Source organism: Leptodactylus fuscus, chromosome 9, assembly GCF_031893055.1.
Source record: "Leptodactylus fuscus isolate aLepFus1 chromosome 9, aLepFus1.hap2, whole genome shotgun sequence".
Taxonomy (NCBI): domain Eukaryota; kingdom Metazoa; phylum Chordata; class Amphibia; order Anura; family Leptodactylidae; genus Leptodactylus; species Leptodactylus fuscus.
Window position 1 is genome coordinate 20,930,725 of NC_134273.1, and position 19,346 is coordinate 20,950,070.

The window sequence follows — 19,346 nt, forward strand, 5'->3', positions numbered from 1 at the left end:
CGAACAGCACGCTCCATAGAAATGAATGGATGCACCTGGTACTTCCGCTTTGACGGCGGCCGGCCGCTTAACCCCCCAGATTATATACCGAACGGCGGCGCAGAGAAGACATCTAAAGGTAGGAGACGAATAGACTTTAAGGCTATTCCTAATTGGTAGGCAGAAAAAAATTGAGTTTTAATGATAGGATCCCTTTAAGGCTGAATAATCAGATGCTGAGTTGAAAGAAACTCAACGCTGCCCCCTGGACTTCTGCTGTGGATGTTCACTTTGCACGGTCGCAGATCTACATGCGGCGGTGCTCTGTTGCGGTTTCCATGTGATCTCAGTATATGTAATCATCCATGCTCTATAAATTATGACATATTGTCATTGAAGATAAGCAGGTCTAATATTTTTACACAGAAAATGCATTGTGTGAACACACCCTTGAACTTCAATCGCCTAAGTCACTTTGTAGCCTGGCTTTAGAAGTTGGATACATGTTCTCACTACCAATATAGATTTCTATTTACCAGATATACATTTGACACATAATTGTGTACTTCGTATGCTTTAATAGCTACACAATATGACCGCAGTGTGTGAATACAGTGCAAGTGTAACTGCAGCCTGAAGTTTGGTTGAGCACACACTGACAGAGCCAGCCGCCACAACCTAAACTGTTATGCTCGCAGCGATCACGTGTTCTGCAGGTCTCAGCGCAAAATACTAGAGGTTGAGCTGCTTCTCTACTGAGTTTCAGTTTCTTGCGGCGCCATTTTCTTGTATCCCCTTTATGTTACTTCATAGACATTTAGAGCTTCGGGAAAATGGCCGCCGCTGAGGGATTTCACTGAAATTCTGGTACTTTCTAGAACGGGAAAAAAATGACACCTCCTGAGAGTCTGATTCGTGACGTCACGGTCAGCTGCGGAAGGTTCCAGAGTGCTAAGCTCCGGCGGCTCTTCATTCATCGTTTTTGGTGCTGACACCTGTTTGACTTTTACGTTATGGATTCTGCTCTGGTCGAGGTAAGGAAGCTGCCGGGGACCAATCTGCGAACAATGCAATCACAAGGCTTGTGCCTGAGACTGAAGGGGGCTCCAGTGTGCAGCAATGGACATGTGATAACTGCAACCCTCAAATGGTGCCTGGTATCTTACATGGATGTCCCCTTTAATGGAGGGCTGTGATCACATTCATATTACCCTGGTGTTCTGTTTCGTTATAGGATCAGTTTGTCACATGGCAGGCATTAGTGGCCCCTGATGGACCCCATTCACTGTAATAGGGGATCGTCAGGTTTTTGTTACAGTGTCTGCCAGATATCTTCACTATAAACCCCTTTAAGTGTGAGTTTCCTTTAGGCGGTGTTCACACGCTCCTATTTATTCCTCCAGTTTTTCTGCTTCGTTAAACAAACAAACACAGTGCCTGATCTATCATCTGATCAGCGTCTGAGACATCCGATGGACGCCATTTACTGTGACTGTGGACCGTCAGGTTTTGGTTATGGCGTCACCTTGTTGCACAAAAGGGCGCAACATAATTCAGATTGTGAACCTTACTGGGGACAGAGAGCGACGGCAATGTCTGGAAAATGCTGCAGAATATGTTGGCTCTAAGTCAGGGTTCGTTCACACTTGTGCTCGGTGTCCGGTGTCTGCATTCCGTTGGGTTTCTGTCTTCAGAAACTGGTCAGGGGACCGAACCCCGGTGGTCAGCTTTAAAACCCATTCACTTGAATAGGTTTGTAAAGGTGATCGCCAGTGTCCACCTATGGCCTGTCTGCGGGGAAACCTGTTTTTTTTTTTTATCCGGACACAAAGTCCTGCTTGTCCGACTCTGTTTCCGGCTATAAAAAAAAAAAAAAAAAAAAAAAAGTTTCTCCATGGACACCTGCGATCACCTTTACAGACCCATTCAAGTGAATGGGTTTTAAGGGCTTGTTCACACGGGGCAAGAGAGGGCGGATTCTGACGCCGAATCCACCTCAGAATCCGCCCCCTCACAATAGAGGTCTGTGTAGACCGCTAGCTTCCTTTTTTCCGTGAGCAGTATGTTCCAGCTCACAGAAAAAAGAAGCGAGCTGTCCTTTCTTCAGGCAGATTCTGCAGCTGATTCAGCCTCAGCGTCCGCCTTGTGACAGCACCCCCTGGACTAGGCCCATTCATTTGGGCCTACTCCGGTGCGGGAAGCCGTGACTGTCAGAAGCCGCAACAGTTGCATTTTGGTCCTACTCTGCATCAAAATTAGGACCAAAATATGTGGCCCCGTGCGAACTAGCCCTAAAGCTGACCGCCAGGTTTCCGTTGCCGGGGCTGAAGATGGAAACCCGGCGGAATGCACACACCGGACACCGAGTACAAGTGTGAATGAATCCTAACAGAAATAAACATGATGTGCTGTTTTGCCCATAATGTGAGAAGGAAACGGTGATAAATGTCAACTTATGGCTCGTTCACATCTGCGCCCGCTCTCCGTTTGCTGCACAAAACAGAGGCAGGAGACGGAAACCTGCAGGACTCTGTCATACCCATTCATTTGAACGGGTTTGAAAGATGTCCGGCCGTGAGTGGCGGTGAGCGTTTTATGCTCTCCGCCGCAAAACCTTTTTTTTTTTTAAATCAGACACAGAGTCGGACATACAGTACTCTGTGTCCGGTTTTAAAAAAACGTTTCGCGGCGGAGAACATAAAATGCTCACCGCCGCTCATGGCCGGACCCGGTCTGTGGTTTTTGTCTTCTGCATGCAGAACGGAGACCCGAACGCTAGTGTGAACCTAACGTTAGCTGTATAGAAATGTCTGATATATTGAAAGTATATGTGAGCCAACAAGAATGCCCCGTTGCCCTTTTCCCACACAGACCTTATGTAAGTGTTCTTGCTCTATCTATCTATCTATCTATCTATCTATCTATCTATCTATCTATCTATCTATCTATCGCCTGTCTTGTGTTTTTTAATAAAACTAGTTAAAAAAATGTACATACTGTGCAAATTTATTAGGTAAAACTACAGCAAAAAAGGATGCAAATGCAATTAAATGTCATATATATATTTTTTTTAACACCATATTTACATGGTTGTAGAAAATCTCCCCATGTATCAGTGGTTTTCTACAAGAAGGCAATGTTTAATAACCAAACTAAGGCTGAGGCTCTCACGTTTGTGAAACGCAGAAGTTTTTGTTGCAGATTTTGGTGCTTTTTTTTTTTTTTTTTTTGTGAGCCAACATCAGAGGTGGATTTAACAGATGGAAAACTTCTAAGGCCGAGATCACACTGGGTTTTTTGGTCCGGATTTTGAGGTGGAATCCGTGTCAAAATCCGACTCAAAAAACCGCCTCCCATTGAATTCAATGGGTTCCTTTTTCCGCAAGCGGTTTGTTCCCCCTTGCGGAAAAAAGAAGCAACATGACCTTTCTTCAGGCCAAATCAGCCGCGGACGTCCGCCTCGCGACACTCCCTCCCGACTAGGCCCATTCATTTGGGTCTAATTCGGAGCGGAGTGCTGCGACTGGATGCCGGTGAACTGTATGCACTACACTGGCATCCAGTCATGGCTAGCTGTTTTTTTTGACCGGACTCTGAGGTGGCCCCTGCGTCAAAATCCGGTCCAAAAAACTCCTGTGTGAACCCCGACCTAAGAGCTACCTTTATATTTTAGTCCTTTCCAAGCCACTCTTGGAAGACAAGACAAGACTCCCTGATCTGCAACTTGTTCTCTCTCCACAGGATAAATTACTAAGATTGGTGACCCCCCCCCCCCCTTTAAAATCCATATGTAAAAATCCTACAGCTTTCCTCTGCACGCTGTGAACCAGATCTTATTAGAAGTATGCATATTTATCTTATTTTACCACCTCCAGCTCCAGAAGGATCTTGAAGAAGTGAAGCAGCTTATAGAGAAGGCCACCAGGAAAAGAGTACGAGATGTTCTGTTTGTGGAGCAACGAAAACTTGAGACAGAAATATCCAACAGACAGCAACAACAGGCAGGAGAGTCTGTGGACGTTCAGAAGCCGTCAGCCATTGTCCCTCCCATGGCCAGCACTTACACAGTGAAAATCAGCAATTATGGTAAGTAGGGGTGTATACTGTATACAGACCACGTGATAGAGTGCTGTACTCTGTAGGCTCCTGTTGAATCTTTGTGTGACTCCAGTTTTCACACAGTCTAAAGCACCTATAGGGTATTGGAATCTGCTTGTATGCATGAGCTCTAAGGGCGGGTTCACACCTGCGCCCCGGTCTCCGCTTTGCAGGTTTCCGTCTCCTGCCTGAGAAACAGGACAGGGGACGGAAACCAGCAGTCAGTTTTCAATCCATTCACTTGAATGGGTTTGCAAAGTGTCCGCCCGTGAGGGTCTTCTGCCTCTCTGCGGTGAAACCGTTTTTTTTTAAAACCGGACACAAAGTCGGACATGCAGGACTTTGTGTCTGGTTAAAAAAAAACGGTTTTGCCACAGAGAAGCAGAAGACGCTCACGGGCGGACACTTTGCAAACCCATTCAAGTGAATGGATTGAAAACTGACTGCTGGTTTCCGTCCCCTGTCCTGTTTCTCAGGCAGGAGACGGAAACCTGCAAAGCGGAGACCGGGCGCAGGTGTGAACCCGCCCTAAGGGTGCATTCACACTTACTATGTTGCTTGCATATGCCATGGTCAATTTACTAAAAGCAACCCTCCAGTCAAAATTAAAACTGTAAGGGTGCATGCACACTGAGTAACGCCGGGCGTGTATGAGAGCCGTACACGCCGGCATTACGGCAGACTGCCGAACACTTCCCATTCACTTCAATGGGAGCGCTCGTAACAGCGGTGTTTACGAGCGCTCCCATTGAAGTGAATGGGAAGTGTTCGGCAGCCCTGCTGTAACGCCGGCGTGTACGGCTCTCATACACGCCCGGCGTTACTCAGTGTGCATGCACCCTAAGACTGTATACTACACATGTACAGCCAACGTACCTGGTGCCTTCTGATTCTCCAATGATGTGTCTGTTACTCCATCCTGGTCACGGGTCAGATTTCTTTCAAGATGGCTGCAGACTTCCACAAGCAGAGTGCAGAACACCCTCCTCTTACTTCCTCTGCGCTCAGATGGACACAGTGTCAATGGTTCTGAGGTTGGTTTCGGGAGAGCCCCCATAGACTTTAAGCACTCGTAGGAAATCTGTGGTCATTTTGAAAGCCATCCACCAGGGTACCAGGCTGGGGCGCTGTGACTGCATAGGAGAAAGATGGGGCACTAAGTATATTATATGTTATTATGTGATAGAGTCAGATGTTTAGTTCCCCTTTGACCCTCTTTAGGGTCCATTCCTGGTTTTATTTTCACTTGCAGTTTTTTGTAGTCTTTTCATTGCAGTAATGGCACCGTTTTATTGCACATGGGACTGTAGGTTTTTCCTGTTTTTGCAGGGTGGGATCAGTCTGACAAGTTTGTGAAAATCTACATCACTTTGAAAGGAGTTCAGAACATTCCCGCTGATAATGTGCAAGTCCAATTCACAGAACGGTAGGTGAAGGACCCTTGTCTGTTGTGTATTTCAGCAGCCGTATGTATGGACGTGTGGGGAGCAGTAGCCTGACAGTGGTGGCTTATATACTGCTATTCACAATATACTGCAGCCTAGTACTGGCATTCTACGTTTTCTTTGGACATTTGTAGCATCTTGTTACTGTGGCTCTTCATCTTGGTTCCAGAACATATACTAGCCATAATGGATCTACCAACTAGCAGCTTCTCTCCAGCACAGTGTATGGGCAGGGTTTATATGTAATATACAGCTGGTTTTATAGGATATTTATATACATGTATTCTTTACCTTTTGCAGGTCATTTGAACTGTTGGTGAAGGACCTCAATGGGAAGAATCACGCCATGACTGTGAACAATCTGCTGAAACCCATCACCCCTGAGAATAGCTCAAGAAAAGTGAGTTCAAGATTCACAAGACTAAAAAGAATCTAGTTTTTTTTTTTTGTAAATGTAGATTGTGAGCCCCATATAGGGATCACAATGTACATTTTTTCCCTATCAGTATGTCTTTGGAATATGGGAGGAAATCCACACAAACATGGGGAGAACATACAAACTCCTTGCAGATGATGTCTCTGGCAGGATTTGAACCCAGGACTCCAACGCTGCAAGCCTACAGTGCAAGCCACCATGTTGCCCCTAAAAGAATCTTATTTTATGAATTGCACTTCACACCGGAAAGTTGATAGTTAACATGTTTTTGCACCGTGCCATAAATGTATATCGGTAACACATCATGGTGTATAGGAAACCTGCACCCTGGCGATGGCTTGCTTCAGGCTCAGGAGCTTGTGTGCGTGCTATTTAACGGAAACTTTACACATATGTTATCAGTACTCGCCACTACCAGCATTGTAATGGGAGCATGATGCCATAGAACGGCCTGCGACTATTAAACCCAGTCCTGGATCACCAGGGCAAAGGGAATACATCAATAACTCTTATTCTGTACACGAGCACAACATGAAATCTTCACATGTATGTAGACTTGTATAAGAGAGCTATAACTAAATGCTTGCCGTCTTTTCTTTGTCAGGTAAAGACAGACACTGTGCTCCTCATGTTGAAAAAGAGATCTGAAAGTAAATGGGACTATTTGACGCAGGTTGAGAAGCAAACCAAGGAGAAAGAGTAAGTCCGGCTTTATCTTGCAGATCATCCTATTGTCTTCTAGGCGCTTGTATCCAACACTGCCAGTACTGGCTCCCCTTCTGGATATGGAAACCTAAGAAACTGATCAGGACACTCAGTCTCTGAGTACCTAGATATGAGAAGCCCCATGCAACGATTTAGGCTGAGGCCCCACATTGTGGAAATGCGGCTTCTTTTACAGATTTTGCTGCGGTTTTTTGAGCCAAAGCCAAGAATGGCTACAAAAAGAATGGGAAACATATAGGAAGTTCTTATACTTCCACCTATGGCTCAATCCACTCCTGGTTTTGGCTCAAAAAAACGCAACAAAATCTGCAACAAAAGAAGCTGCATTTCCGCAACGTGGGGCCTCAGCCTTAGAGGCAAAATCTGCAATGCAGTGTATTTATAAAACCCATTATTGTGCACTATAATAATTTCTAACAGCATCCTAATGTATTTGCAGCTCAGTTTTAAGATGCAAACTGTTGTTCACGTTTCAGTTGCTTCTGCTCTAGTTACTTCCACAGCTGCAATCAGAAAAATCGATAGGCTCTCATAATGCACAACCTTTGCAGGCTATTTAAAGAGGCACTCCCACCAACTCCAGTCATTGCTCCACTGATTCCATTGCAGTTGGAATTTTTTCTTTAGCCCACACCATTCCTGAGAAAGCGGTGCAGTTAGTGTCAGCGCCTAATATGTTAGACTTTGCATGTTAGATCTCGTTCACATCTGCTTCTGTAATCTGTTCGGGGGAGTCATGCGGACAAGAAAGTAGATGGTGAACCACTTTTCTGTGCAGAGTCCGTGTGGAAAGCACACGGACCCCAGTATAGTCTATGGGATCTGTGTGCTTTTAATGCACACCGCTTGCCACTGTGTTCAGTAGTTCATTCCCCCAAATAGATTACCAACGCAGATGTGAATGAGGCCTTAAGGGGTGGTGTCAGGTTGAGCTCTCACACAGTCCATACTATTTGTATATTTAATTTCATGATCGATCTATCGAACTTTTCGTTTTTTTTCTATTATTATAGCAAACCCTCCCTGGAGACTGACACAGATGGAGACCCCAGTGCCGGCCTAATGAATGTCCTGAAGAAGATCTATGATGAAGGAGATGATGAGATGAAGAGAACACTGAATAAAGCCTGGGCCGAATCTCGAGAGAAACAGTTAAAGGGTGAATCAGATTTCTGAAGGGAACGGCTGCCCTGACCCCTTCGCCTTAAACAATTCCACAGTACAGGGACAAGCCTTGCTTTACCTGCAGTAGAGTTGATCTCTACAGTCTCCACTGTTTACAATCCAGTTACTTCCCAGCATGCACGCTGTCTCTACAGCCCCTTCTGATTGGACTATGAAACTAACCCTAAACACGTCAGCCATTGTGGTCAGGGCCCTGGCCAACACATTTCTAATGTAATACATCCTTCTTCTTGGATTTGACTGCAGATATTTTGTCTGGAATTTTATTTTATTTTGAAATATTTGTAAATGTCTTTTTGTTGTATAATAAACTCTGCCAAATCTGCTTTGGATCATTCATCCAGTGTTCTAACAAAGTAGGTTTACGTTTGGGAAATCCACTATAAGGGTAAGTTCATATGGGGTTTCTTTGAACCGGAACCTGAGGCGGAGGCCTGCACCGCACCGGCATCCAGTCGCACACTCCGCTCCAGATTAGGCCCAGTGAATGGGCCTAGGAGGGAGTGTCTTCAGGCCGAATCGTGAGGCGAAACAGGTGAACAAGCCAGCTCCCGTTGATATCAAAGGGAGCCATCTTTGTTGGTCAGGATTTTGAGGTGAATACGGCCTCAAAATCCTAACCAACAAACTCAGTGTGAACTTACCCTAACCCAGGGGTAGGGAACATACAGCTTTCCAGCTGTTGCAAAACTACAACTCCCAGCATGCATACTTGCTCTGCTGTTATTGGAACTCCCATGGAAGTGAATGGAACATGATGGGAGTTGTAGTTTCACAGCAGCTGGAGAGCAGAAGGTTCCCTACCCCTGCCCTAACCTAACCTGAGAGATAGAATGCTGGAAGGGCAGAAAGTGAAGAGGAATTTGAGGAAGAAATCTACCGTGTGACCATACCCCAAGGAGTACTCAAGGAGGGGAAAACCAAAACAGAAAACCAGGCAGTGAATAGCAGCTTGTGTTTATCATAGAAATAATGTAAAAAAAAAAAAAAATGTATATATGGTTTTCAGGACCCCTCTGACACAATAATCATCCACCAATAGGATATTGAGAAGGCTGGAATCCTTGGTCTACCACATGGCCCTTTGAATACCGGACATCTGATTGTGATCCGCTAAATGGCGGAAAACTATTCTACTTAGACGCCATCTCCTCTTCACACCACGTGGTCGGGAGGTGAGAACACAACGGTTCCGGATGCGTACTGGACAACTGTCTACCGGCAATGCTGCAATCTCTTTATCGGCCACTTCCTGCAAAAGAAGATAATAAGGTAATAAAGAGTTAAGAAATTTTTTTGTTGCAGATTCAAATGGCATCTATGAAACACGTATTATGGAGGCAGGGTGCTTGTAAAAGGGATTTCGGGCCTCCATACTGGTGAAATCATCATTATGTAATGTGATGGGATCTGACACCTGAACCCTATACAGCTGTCCTGACTGTTTGGGCTGAAGTTTTTCAACGTCCTAAGACATGTGGGCGTGACTTTTAAGAAAAGGGGTGTGCGGTTTAAATGCACCAAAATTATGTTGTAAAATTCTGCCTCAAAGTAAGGCAACTAAAAGATGGTATATGCTTAGAGTAGGAAAGCTAAAGATGCGGCAGATTTATTATCCAGTATCCGACAACCTGTCCAAGTACACACTGTGTATTAGTAAATTTGGGCCAATTTGGGCAATTTTCACATCTCACTGATGGCTCTGTTAATGTGTGAGACACACACAATCCATTCTGTAACCATCTCATACCCGAAGTTCCTTAGGGAGGATAGTATTTTTCCGCAAGGCGTTGATCCTCAGTCTCTCATCTGCGTATTCGAAGGCCATCTTCCTCCTCTTCACATCTCGCACCATTCTCCAGTCTACATAGAATCCTCTCACTTGGTTGGAGCAGGTCACCGGGGAGAAAGAGAGCAACTGCATGGAAGAGAGGAAAAATGGGGAGTCAATTCTACATAACATAAGGAGTTAATTAAAAGGAGTCTATCATCACTTACTTCCTGCAGGGTATTGTATGCAACAAACGCAGCAGTTCAGGCTGATTTTGATGCTGGGTCATGTGATCAGAGACAGGACTCATCCCTTCTCTGCACTGTTACCAGTCTATGGGAACGAGCCATACTATTATGTTAGCCCCAAAGTGCAGGTAACCATCAGTGAACATGGGAAATGGGTGCTGGTTTGATCACATGACCCAGGGTTGGAGCAAGCCTGGGACCCCTGGGTTTAGTGGATACAGAGCAGCAGGGGAAGTAAATCTTGATAGGACTCCCTGGAGAATATTTCACAGAAATTTCTACAACTGCAAATCATTCCATACATATGAATGAGGTTGTTTCAGTAGCAGATGCCTGGATTTGTCTGCATCAGAGTTTCCTATCTCCTGCTCACAGATCTGTCTCCCATTGCCAGGTAGTTTTGGCTTGAGACTGCCTGCTCAATAGGCCCTTTCATCTGGGCACCTTCTCTCCAATCCAAAACGGGTGTAGTGGACATATGCTGATAGGGAAACTCACAGCGCAAAGAATACAGGACCAGGTGAGATTTCGGCATCTCTGCCTGGCCCAGTCATTCTCCGGTGTAACGCACCCAGGAGGCCAATCAAAATGCAGGAGGTATGAGCATACGCAGGTCAACTGGAGATCGGAGGGGGGGGGGGGGGGGAGGGGATTGTCTTCTCAAACACCATAAGATCATCTGTTTGAGGTGGCAGTGGTAATCCTTGAGCCCTTTTACAGGTCATGTGACATTATATACATCGTGAATATATATTCATATTGATATTCACAGATACCGTATATACTCGAGTATAAGCCGACCCGAATATAAGCCGAGACCCCTAATTTTACCACAAAAAACTGGGAAAACTTATTGACTCAAGTAAATTTCAGTATGTTTCAGCTGCATAGTAATACAGATACATGGTAATACACAGTAAATATTACAGAAGTAGTAGACACACATATGCTGAGAAAGATATACTAGGAGTCCATAGCAGCTTAGGAACAGAGAAGAAAGAAGGAGGACATTCATAATCATTAGTTCTCTGTGCAGAGTGATCTTCGCTTGGTCTGATGTAGATTATACAGCCTGGTCGCGGTTGGAAGGACGGACCTGCGATAGCTCCTTCTCACACTTGGGGTGAAGCAGACGGTCACTTACAGTGCTGCCAAGTCCCATCAGGGTCCCATACATGGGGTGGGATTTGTTCTCCCGCATGGAGGTCACCACAGACAGTATCCTTCTGTCACCCTCCACCTGTACTGGGTCCAGGGGGCTTCCCAGGACAGAGCTGGCCCTCCTGATCAGCCTGTCAAGTCTATTTCTGTCCCTGGTTGATATACTGCTCCCCCAGCAGGCTACACCGAAAAAGATGGCTGAGGCAACCACAGAGTTGAAGAAGGCCCTAAGAAGTGTCCCCCGGACTCCGAAGGCCCTCAGCCTCCTGAGCAGGTAGAGTCTGCTGTCGCCCTTTCTGTGCAGCGCCTCCAGGTGATCAGCCCAGTCTAGTTTATTATTGAGGAGCAAACCCAGATACTTATAGGTCCTGACTATCTCAATGCATGTCCCCTGGATCTCCACCGGGGTCGGAGCACCTCTCCGTTTACTAAAGTCCACCACCATCTCCTTGGTCTTCCCAGCATTAATCCTGAGCTGGTTCTGCTGGCACCATTCAACAAAATCCCTATTTAAGTCTCTGTATTCCCTATCATCGCCATCAGTGATAAGGCCGAACTATAGCAGAGTCATCGGAGTACTTCTGTAAGTAACAGCTGGATGAGTTGTGCCTAAAGTCAGCAGTGTACAGTGTGAAGAGAAATGGGGCAAGAACTGTACCTTGTGGTGCCCCCGTACTACAGATTACAGTGTCAGACACACCGTCCTGGGCTCTCACATACTGAGGACGGTTTAAGTATAAGCCGAGGGGGAGAAATGCAGCAGCTACTGGAAAATTTCAAAAATTAAAATGGCGGGAGTTTTTGGGTGCAGTAGATGCTGGGGAAGGGGAGGGGGTGTTTTCGTTGTCTGTCTGCCCCTTCCCTGAGCTTAAGGACTGCTTCCCCCCCCCACACTTGGAATTCAGTCTGGCTGAATATAGGGGATCTGCAGTGCTCCTATTAACCCCTTCCCGACAGAACAGGAGCACTGTAGGTACCCTATATGCAGTAGACCGGGCACTGTCAGACACAGGAATACCTAATGTGTATGTGTATCACAGTAATTTTCTATTTTTTTATCTATTCTAGGGGAAGGAGGGATTTACAACTTTTACATTTTTTAAAGCTTTTTTTTTTTTTCACTATAGTTTCTATACATTGATATTGTGGCTGGCCATTGACTCTTACCATAACACCCTGAATGGTCAATGACAATTAGTAACGCGCTTCTCTTAGGGGTTACGTTGTAGATAGTGGAGTTAGTGGATGCCGTAAAGCGGTCAGTTGTTATAAAGAAAACCAAGTAACGCCAAGCTCACACTAGTGTTCAGGGGTTGTTTGTTTTTTTTTCTGTTCTTCGGTTTCGCTTGGAGACCTGAAAAACGGAAACCCAATCTGCTTAACAAGCCTACCTAGTAATCCCACACAAACACGGGGAGAACATACAAGCTCCATGCAGAGGTCCTTGATCAGATTCGAACCCAAGTATTAACCTCTGAGCCATCATACTGCAGTCCCTCTGTTACTCCTCCTGGAATTGTGTGACCAAACTGACTCCTGGGTGTTACCATTTCCCTTGTCAGTGTCAGACTGTATAGTGACACACCCTGCTGACATGGGAAGATCCAGTTGTCAATTTCCTTTAGACATTTCCAGGAGGGATAAAAGAGGAACAGCACAGGGCAGCACAAAGCTTATATAATGGGGAATACAAGTACTTACAGCCAGGTCAGGAGGGATGATGGGTTTGGTTTGATGTAATTGTCTTTTATCCACTGCACTAAACTGGATTACCACAGTCACATCTACACAGAGCAATGCACTGCGCCCGTGTCAGCAAGGTCAAGGCTGTATATGGAAGATCGTAGTAGGCACAATGGAGAGGGGCACAGCCGGCATGTCGCCGCTCCCGGGGCCTCACCCGTCTCTATCACGATACATAATGGTCCCCACACTGTCCTCCGCCCGCTCCTTGTTGTTATGTCCCACTTTTCCCCCCGTCCTTCTACTAACCTGCCGGGCGCTGCGCAGCACAGATCCCAGCATGGACGTCGCCATCTTGCCCCTGCTGTCAATTCAAACGCTTGCAACTTTATTGTTCATGACGGTGGGACGTCAATGTGGCTTCCCCTGAGCCGTGTTCTCTATGACTGCTGTATATATTGTTCACTACACTGCTGGTGTCAATGAGAAGGCAGATAATAAATGATGACACTAAATATGTATAGCGCCTCTTCAGCTCTCTAACCGTGGTGAACTACAACTCCCAGCATGACCCTGACAGCCGCTGCCTGGGAGTTATAGTAGTAACACAACTCCATCTCTGCCCCCAGATTCAAGTCCCCTCCATCTCTGCCCCCAGATTCATGTCCCCTCCATTTCTGCCCCCAGATTCATGTCCCCCCTCCATTTCTGCCCCCAGATTCATGTCCCCCCATCTCTGCCCCCAGATTCATGTCCCCCCCATCTCTGCCCCCAGATTCATGTCCCTCCATCTCTGTCCCCAGATTCATGTCCCCCCCATCTCTGCCCCCAGATTCATGTCCCTCCTCCATCTCTGTCCCCAGATTCATGTCCCCCCCATCTCTGCCCCCAGATTCATGTCCCCTCCATCTCTGCCCCCAGATTCATGTCCCCTCCATCTCTGCCCCCAGATTCATGTCCCCTCCATCTCTGTCCCCAGATTCATGTCCCCCCCCATCTCTGCCCCCAGATTCATGTCCCCTCCATCTCTGCCCCCAGATTCATGTCCCCTCCATCTCTGCCCCCAGATTCATGTCCCCTCCATCTCTGCCCACAGATTCATGTCTTCCCCCCTTCATCTGCTCACATTTTCATGGCCCCTTCATTATGTTCCCCTCAATGTTTAACACAAAAACACTTATACTCACCATTCCAACGCTCCCCCGCCGCTGTCTCCGCGGTCACTCACATAGTTGTAGGCGCAATGTGACGTCATCACATCGCGTCTACACATGCAGAAGCCGGAGCGCAGCAGTAAGGCAGACGCTGAGCTGTGACAGCTCCTGCATTACTCGCTTATGTGTTCAACTCATCGGCGTCCGAAACCGGGACATACCTCCCGCTTACCGGGACCGCGGGACAGAACACCGCGGAAATCGGGACGGTTGGGAGGTATGTCAATGGTCTGTATACAATGCATAGAACCCAGTTCTATAGGTGCAACCACCAGGGGCGCTATTACAATTAAATCGTTAATCCCTCTCTATCCTGGATACACTAAATCTAGAGTAAAGCTCATTGTAAGAGGGGGAAGAATTTTCACATGATCATTTTCTGTACCCTTAGTGCCAGAGTGCCCCCTAAAGATTAGAGTACCCTTAAAGAATATTAGAGTGTCCCATAAAGAAGATTATAGTGTCCCTATAAAGAAGAGTAGAGTGCCCCAATGACCATTGTCCGAGCCCTTTCAAATGATTATGTTTTTGTATAGACCCCCAGGAAGATGTATTACACATATATTTCTTCCATACATATTAGTAGTAACACTTTCTATAATAATGGACTATGGGCACGGCCGGCCCTCATACAGCGGTCACTTCTTCCCCATCTACTAATAATGCTGCACTAGAAGTCACCATAAAGGTCTCTCCCAATCTTCAGGACACTGGACTGTCCCCCATGATGCCAACTCCACAGTGTATATGGCAGTGCAGGATGATGGAACACTGCCAGGCAGGAGCCACCTGAAGGTCTCACGGCCATGACATCACGTCACCTGCGCACGGCCAACTGACATTCAGAACTTAACTGTCGACGGCGGAGAGAAGACTTTCTACGAATTGCTTCTGACTTTATTTAGCTTTTTGGATTGTGAGAGACGACCAGAATGGCGTCCATTGGAAGAGGAGAGGAGAAGAAGAGGAAGAGGGAAGAGGAGAGTGACGGAGAGGAGAAGAAGAGAGAAGAGAAGAGGAAGAGGGAAGAGGAGAGTGACGGAGAGGAGAAGAAGAGAGAAGAGGAAGAGGGAAGAGGAGAGTGACGGAGAGGAGAAGAAGAGAGAAGAGAAGAGGAAGAGAGAAGAGGAGAGTGACGATGGACTAAAGGAGAAGAACAAGAAAAGAAGATCCCAGGATAAAGGATCGGAGGACCTGGAGCTGACCCCTGGCAGCAACCAAGTCGCTGGAACATCGGGCCCCTACCCCGGCCTTACCATCAGCCGCTTCATCCTCCACAAGATGTTGGGTAGGGGCAGCTTTGGCAAAGTAAGTTTTATCACTTCTTATTCATTTTGACCCCCATTTTATTTCCTGTTGTCAACATTGCGGGCTGGGTAGATATTAACCCCTTAACCACTTCAGCACCGGGCCAATTTGTGGTCCAGGACCAGACACATTTTAGGTTTATTTTGTATGTGCGGTTTTGAGGGCTGTAACATTTTTCCCATATGTCTCACTCAACTACTTTTTGTGTCTTTTTTTTGGGGAAACATAGGGCTTTATCTTTATGTTGTTTTTATTTTCAAATGTGTTTTCATTTTTTTTATATCCGGGAAAATATAAACATAATAGGAGGGAAATTGTGTCTGGTTTTCAATTTATTATTATTTTTTTTATTTAATAACACAAAGTGCCACTGGAAAACTTTATAAAATAGTTTTTCCTCTCCGTTACGGTAATTTTTATTTTGTATGGTGTAGTCGGGGGTGGGGCTATAACCTTTAATAACGGCGTTTTATTAGCGTATTATTTTTTTTTAATTATTATTATTTTATTTAAATTTTTTAAAAAACTTTTTTATTATATTTTTATTTAAAAATTTTTTTTCCGATTGTGTCCCCATAAGGTGATAAGAGACCTTTGGGGACATCTGATCACTTTTTTTTGTATTGGAGGCTGATTTCTCCTATAACTGGGGCTGGCACATTTAGCCTCAGTTGCAGGAGGAATACAGCCTCCTGCACGCTGTATACACAGTATACAGAGCTGATCTGGGTCCTGTAGGATCACATGACCCCCAGGTCAGAGGGCGGCCGCATCATGGCGGCGCCCATAGCCGTGTATACAGCGCTCATTGTATACACAGCGATTGAGATGGCAGGGAAGGGAATAAACCTTCCCTGCCATCTCTCTGGGAGCTCCGGCTGAAGTTATAGCTGGCTCCCAGCTTCAGCAGCTGCACGATCTCCGTGCAGCTGCTGTGTTCTGACTGGGCGTACCGGTATGTCCTGTCAGAACAAGGCAACCACTATCTAGACGTTTATAGTCTATGGGCGGTCCGGAAATGGTTAACCCCTTAAGGACGCAGGGTACTTTGGGCCTTAAGGCTCAGACCCTGTTTTTTCAAATATGACATCTTTTACTTTATGTGAGGATAGCTTCATAATGCATTTACCTATCCAGGTGAATCCAAGATTGTTTTTTCGTGACACATTGTACTTTATATTGGTGGTAAATTTTGGTCATTATACTTTGCGTTTGTTTGTTAAAAAAAGGACAATATACTGAAAATTTCATAAAATTATCAATTTTGAAAGTTTCTGTTATTCTCGTGAAAACACAGACAGTCCTATCACACAAAATTCTTCCTAATTAACATTTCCCATATGACTACTTTATATTGGCATTGTTTCTTCAATGTCCTATTACTTTCCTAGGATGTTAGAAGGCTTATAACTTTAGTAGAAAATTGTCAGATTTTCAAGAAAATTTCCAGGTTTTGTTTTCTAGTGACCTATTTAGTTGTGAAGTGACTTTGAGGGGCCTATATAATAGAAAACACCCATAAATGACCCCATTTTTGACACGGTAGTCTTCAAACTATTCAGAATTGTATATAGGAACTTTTTAACCCTTTAGGTGTTCCACAGGAATTAATGCAAAATGAAGGTGAAATTTCCAAATGTCACTTTTTTATGCACATTTTCCATTTCAAACCACATTTTTCTGCAACAAAGGGGTTAACAGCAAAACATACCATAATATTTATTTCTCTGATTCTGCAGTTTGTAGAAATATCACATATGTGGCCCTTCTGTGCAACGTGACTCAATACGTGTCCTCAAAATCAAAGAGCACCTTTAGGGATTTCGGGCAGCAATTTCATTAGGATGGTTTTTAGATACCATGTTGCATTTACAGAGCCCTAGAACAGTGGCGTAACTACCGCCATAGCAGCAGAGGCAGCTGCCACAGGGCCCGGGACATTAGGGGCCCGGTGACAGCCGCTACCGCTGCTATCGTTATACTCGTGGGGGTTTTCGCGCGTATAATGATCAGCAGCCCGGGAGAGGTAAGAAACGTAAAAAACACTGTTACTTACCTCTCCATGATCCGGGCAGGCTTCGGCCTAGTCGTCTGATGTCTCATGACCCCGGCCTGCATCCTGGGTCATGTGACGTCTGACGTCATTGAAGATGGACCACTCCGGAGGCCGACAGCGTAGGAAACCGGAGATAGGTGAGTAACAGAGTTTTTTAATGTTTTCCTCCCCCTGGGTCTCCGATTATTATACTCTGGGGTCTGAAAAGACCCCGGAGTATAATAATTGTTTATGGGTGTCCACAGTGGGACATAATACTGTGTGCAGGGGCCACTATGGGACATAATACTGTGGGCAGGGGCCACTATGGGACATAATACTGTGGGCAGGAGCCACTATGGGGGATAATACTGTGGGCAGGAGCCACTATGGGGGATAAAACTGTGTGCAGGGGCCACTATGGGGGATAATACTGTGTGCAGGGGCCACTATGGGGGATAATACTGTGTGCAGGGGCCACTATGGGGCATAATACTGTGTGCAGGGGCCACTATGGGACATAATACTGTGTGCAGGGGCCACTATGGGGGATAATACTGTGTGTGCAGGGGCCACTATGGGGGATAATACTGTGTGTGCAGGGGCCACTATGGGGCATAATACTGTGTGCAGGGGCCACTATGGGACATAATACTGTGGGCAGGGGCCACTATGGGACATAATACTGTGGGCAGGAGCCACTATGGGGGATAATACTGTGGGCAGGAGCCACTATGGGGGATAAAACTGTGTGCAGGGGCCACTATGGGGGATAATACTGTGTGCAGGGGCCACTATGGGGGATAATACTGTGTGCAGGGGCCACTATGGGGCATAATACTGTGTGCAGGGGCCACTATGGGGCATAATACTGTGTGCAGGGGCCACTATGGGGTACAATACTGTGTGCAGGGGCCACTATGGGGGATAATACTGTGTGCAGGGGCCAGGGGTGAACCTGTCCCTTTCGCCGCCCGAGGCGAATGACAGAAAGACGTTCCCCCCCCCCCCCGGATGAGGGGGCGGAGCGGAGGGGGAGTGGCGGAGCGGATGGGTGGGGCTAAGCAAAGGGGGCGGGGCTTAGCGGCGTTCGCAGGCACGGAGAGGATCTGCTCTCTGCCTGAGCGTGAGGGGAGGCTGCTGGAGCAGCCAATCGGCCAATCGGTGCTAAGCCAGTCCAGGACAGCTTGTCCTGGACTGGCTTAGGTAAGCAAAAATGCCGCCCTCCCTGGGACCCTGGCATAGTGCAGTCTGAAGGGGTTGCTTCAGGTCGCCTCATGGGAGGTGCAGCGCTGGCAGGGGCCACTAAGGGACATAATACTGTGTGCAGGGGCCACTAAGGGACATAATACTGTGTGCAGGGGCCACTATGGGGTACAATACTGTGTGCAGGGGCCACTATAGGGCATAATACTGTGTGCAGGGGCCACTATAGGGCATAATACTGTGTGCAGGGGCCACTATAGGGCATAATACTGTGTGCAGGGGCCACTAAGGGACATAATACTGTGTGCAGGGGCCACTATGGGGTACAATACTGTGTGCAGGGGCCACTATAGGGCATAATACTGTGTGCAGGGGCCACTATAGGGCATAATACTGTGTGCAGGGGCCACTATGGTGCATAATATGGTGTGCAGCAATGCGTAGGAGGGGGTCAATTGAGGTCTTCGGTGTCAGTCGGGGGGGGGGGGGGGCATGTTCCCACAATAGTGGGAAACCCCCACAAGTGACCCCATTTTGGAAACTTCACCCCTCAAAGAATTTATCAGGGGATGTAGTGAGTATTAGTATCCCAGACGTGAATGCACAGCGGATGGTGAAGAGGTAATATGTAAGCTGTGCGGAGGACAGTAGCTCCTATGATTGGGGGGGGGGGGGGGGTCACTTTGGGGGTCTCTGCTATTGTTTTTTCTCTTGTAAGCTGCAAAACTGGTCTGTACCCTGACATACAGTACGCTCGCACACCGCTTATATATTCCCCTCCTGACGCATTTGGCGATTTTGGTTTTTTTTTGTCTTCACATTATTCAAGCTATAGTTTTTTTTATTTTTGT

General features: G+C 46.5%; 2 protein-coding genes across 2 annotated transcripts; one reads left to right on the forward strand and one right to left on the reverse strand.

Annotated features, from left to right (window-relative positions):
• The first annotated feature begins 819 nt into the window (after window positions 1-819).
• Window positions 820-8,194, forward strand: CACYBP (calcyclin binding protein). The gene is made up of 6 exons (XM_075286306.1): window positions 820-1,013; window positions 3,855-4,065; window positions 5,407-5,503; window positions 5,823-5,922; window positions 6,563-6,657; window positions 7,698-8,194. The coding sequence occupies exons 1-6, from the start codon at window positions 993-995 to the stop codon at window positions 7,858-7,860; spliced, it is 687 nt and encodes a 228-aa protein (XP_075142407.1). The 5' UTR covers window positions 820-992; the 3' UTR covers window positions 7,861-8,194.
• A 616-nt stretch (window positions 8,195-8,810) lies between these two features.
• MRPS14 (mitochondrial ribosomal protein S14) lies at window positions 8,811-13,100 on the reverse strand. The gene is made up of 3 exons (XM_075287818.1): window positions 13,042-13,100; window positions 9,620-9,787; window positions 8,811-9,121 (listed from the first exon to the last, which is right to left on the reverse strand). Exons 1-3 carry the CDS (start codon window positions 13,084-13,086, stop codon window positions 8,939-8,941), a joined length of 396 nt encoding a protein of 131 aa, XP_075143919.1. The 5' UTR covers window positions 13,087-13,100; the 3' UTR covers window positions 8,811-8,938.
• Between the last annotated feature and the right edge of the window lie 6,246 nt (window positions 13,101-19,346).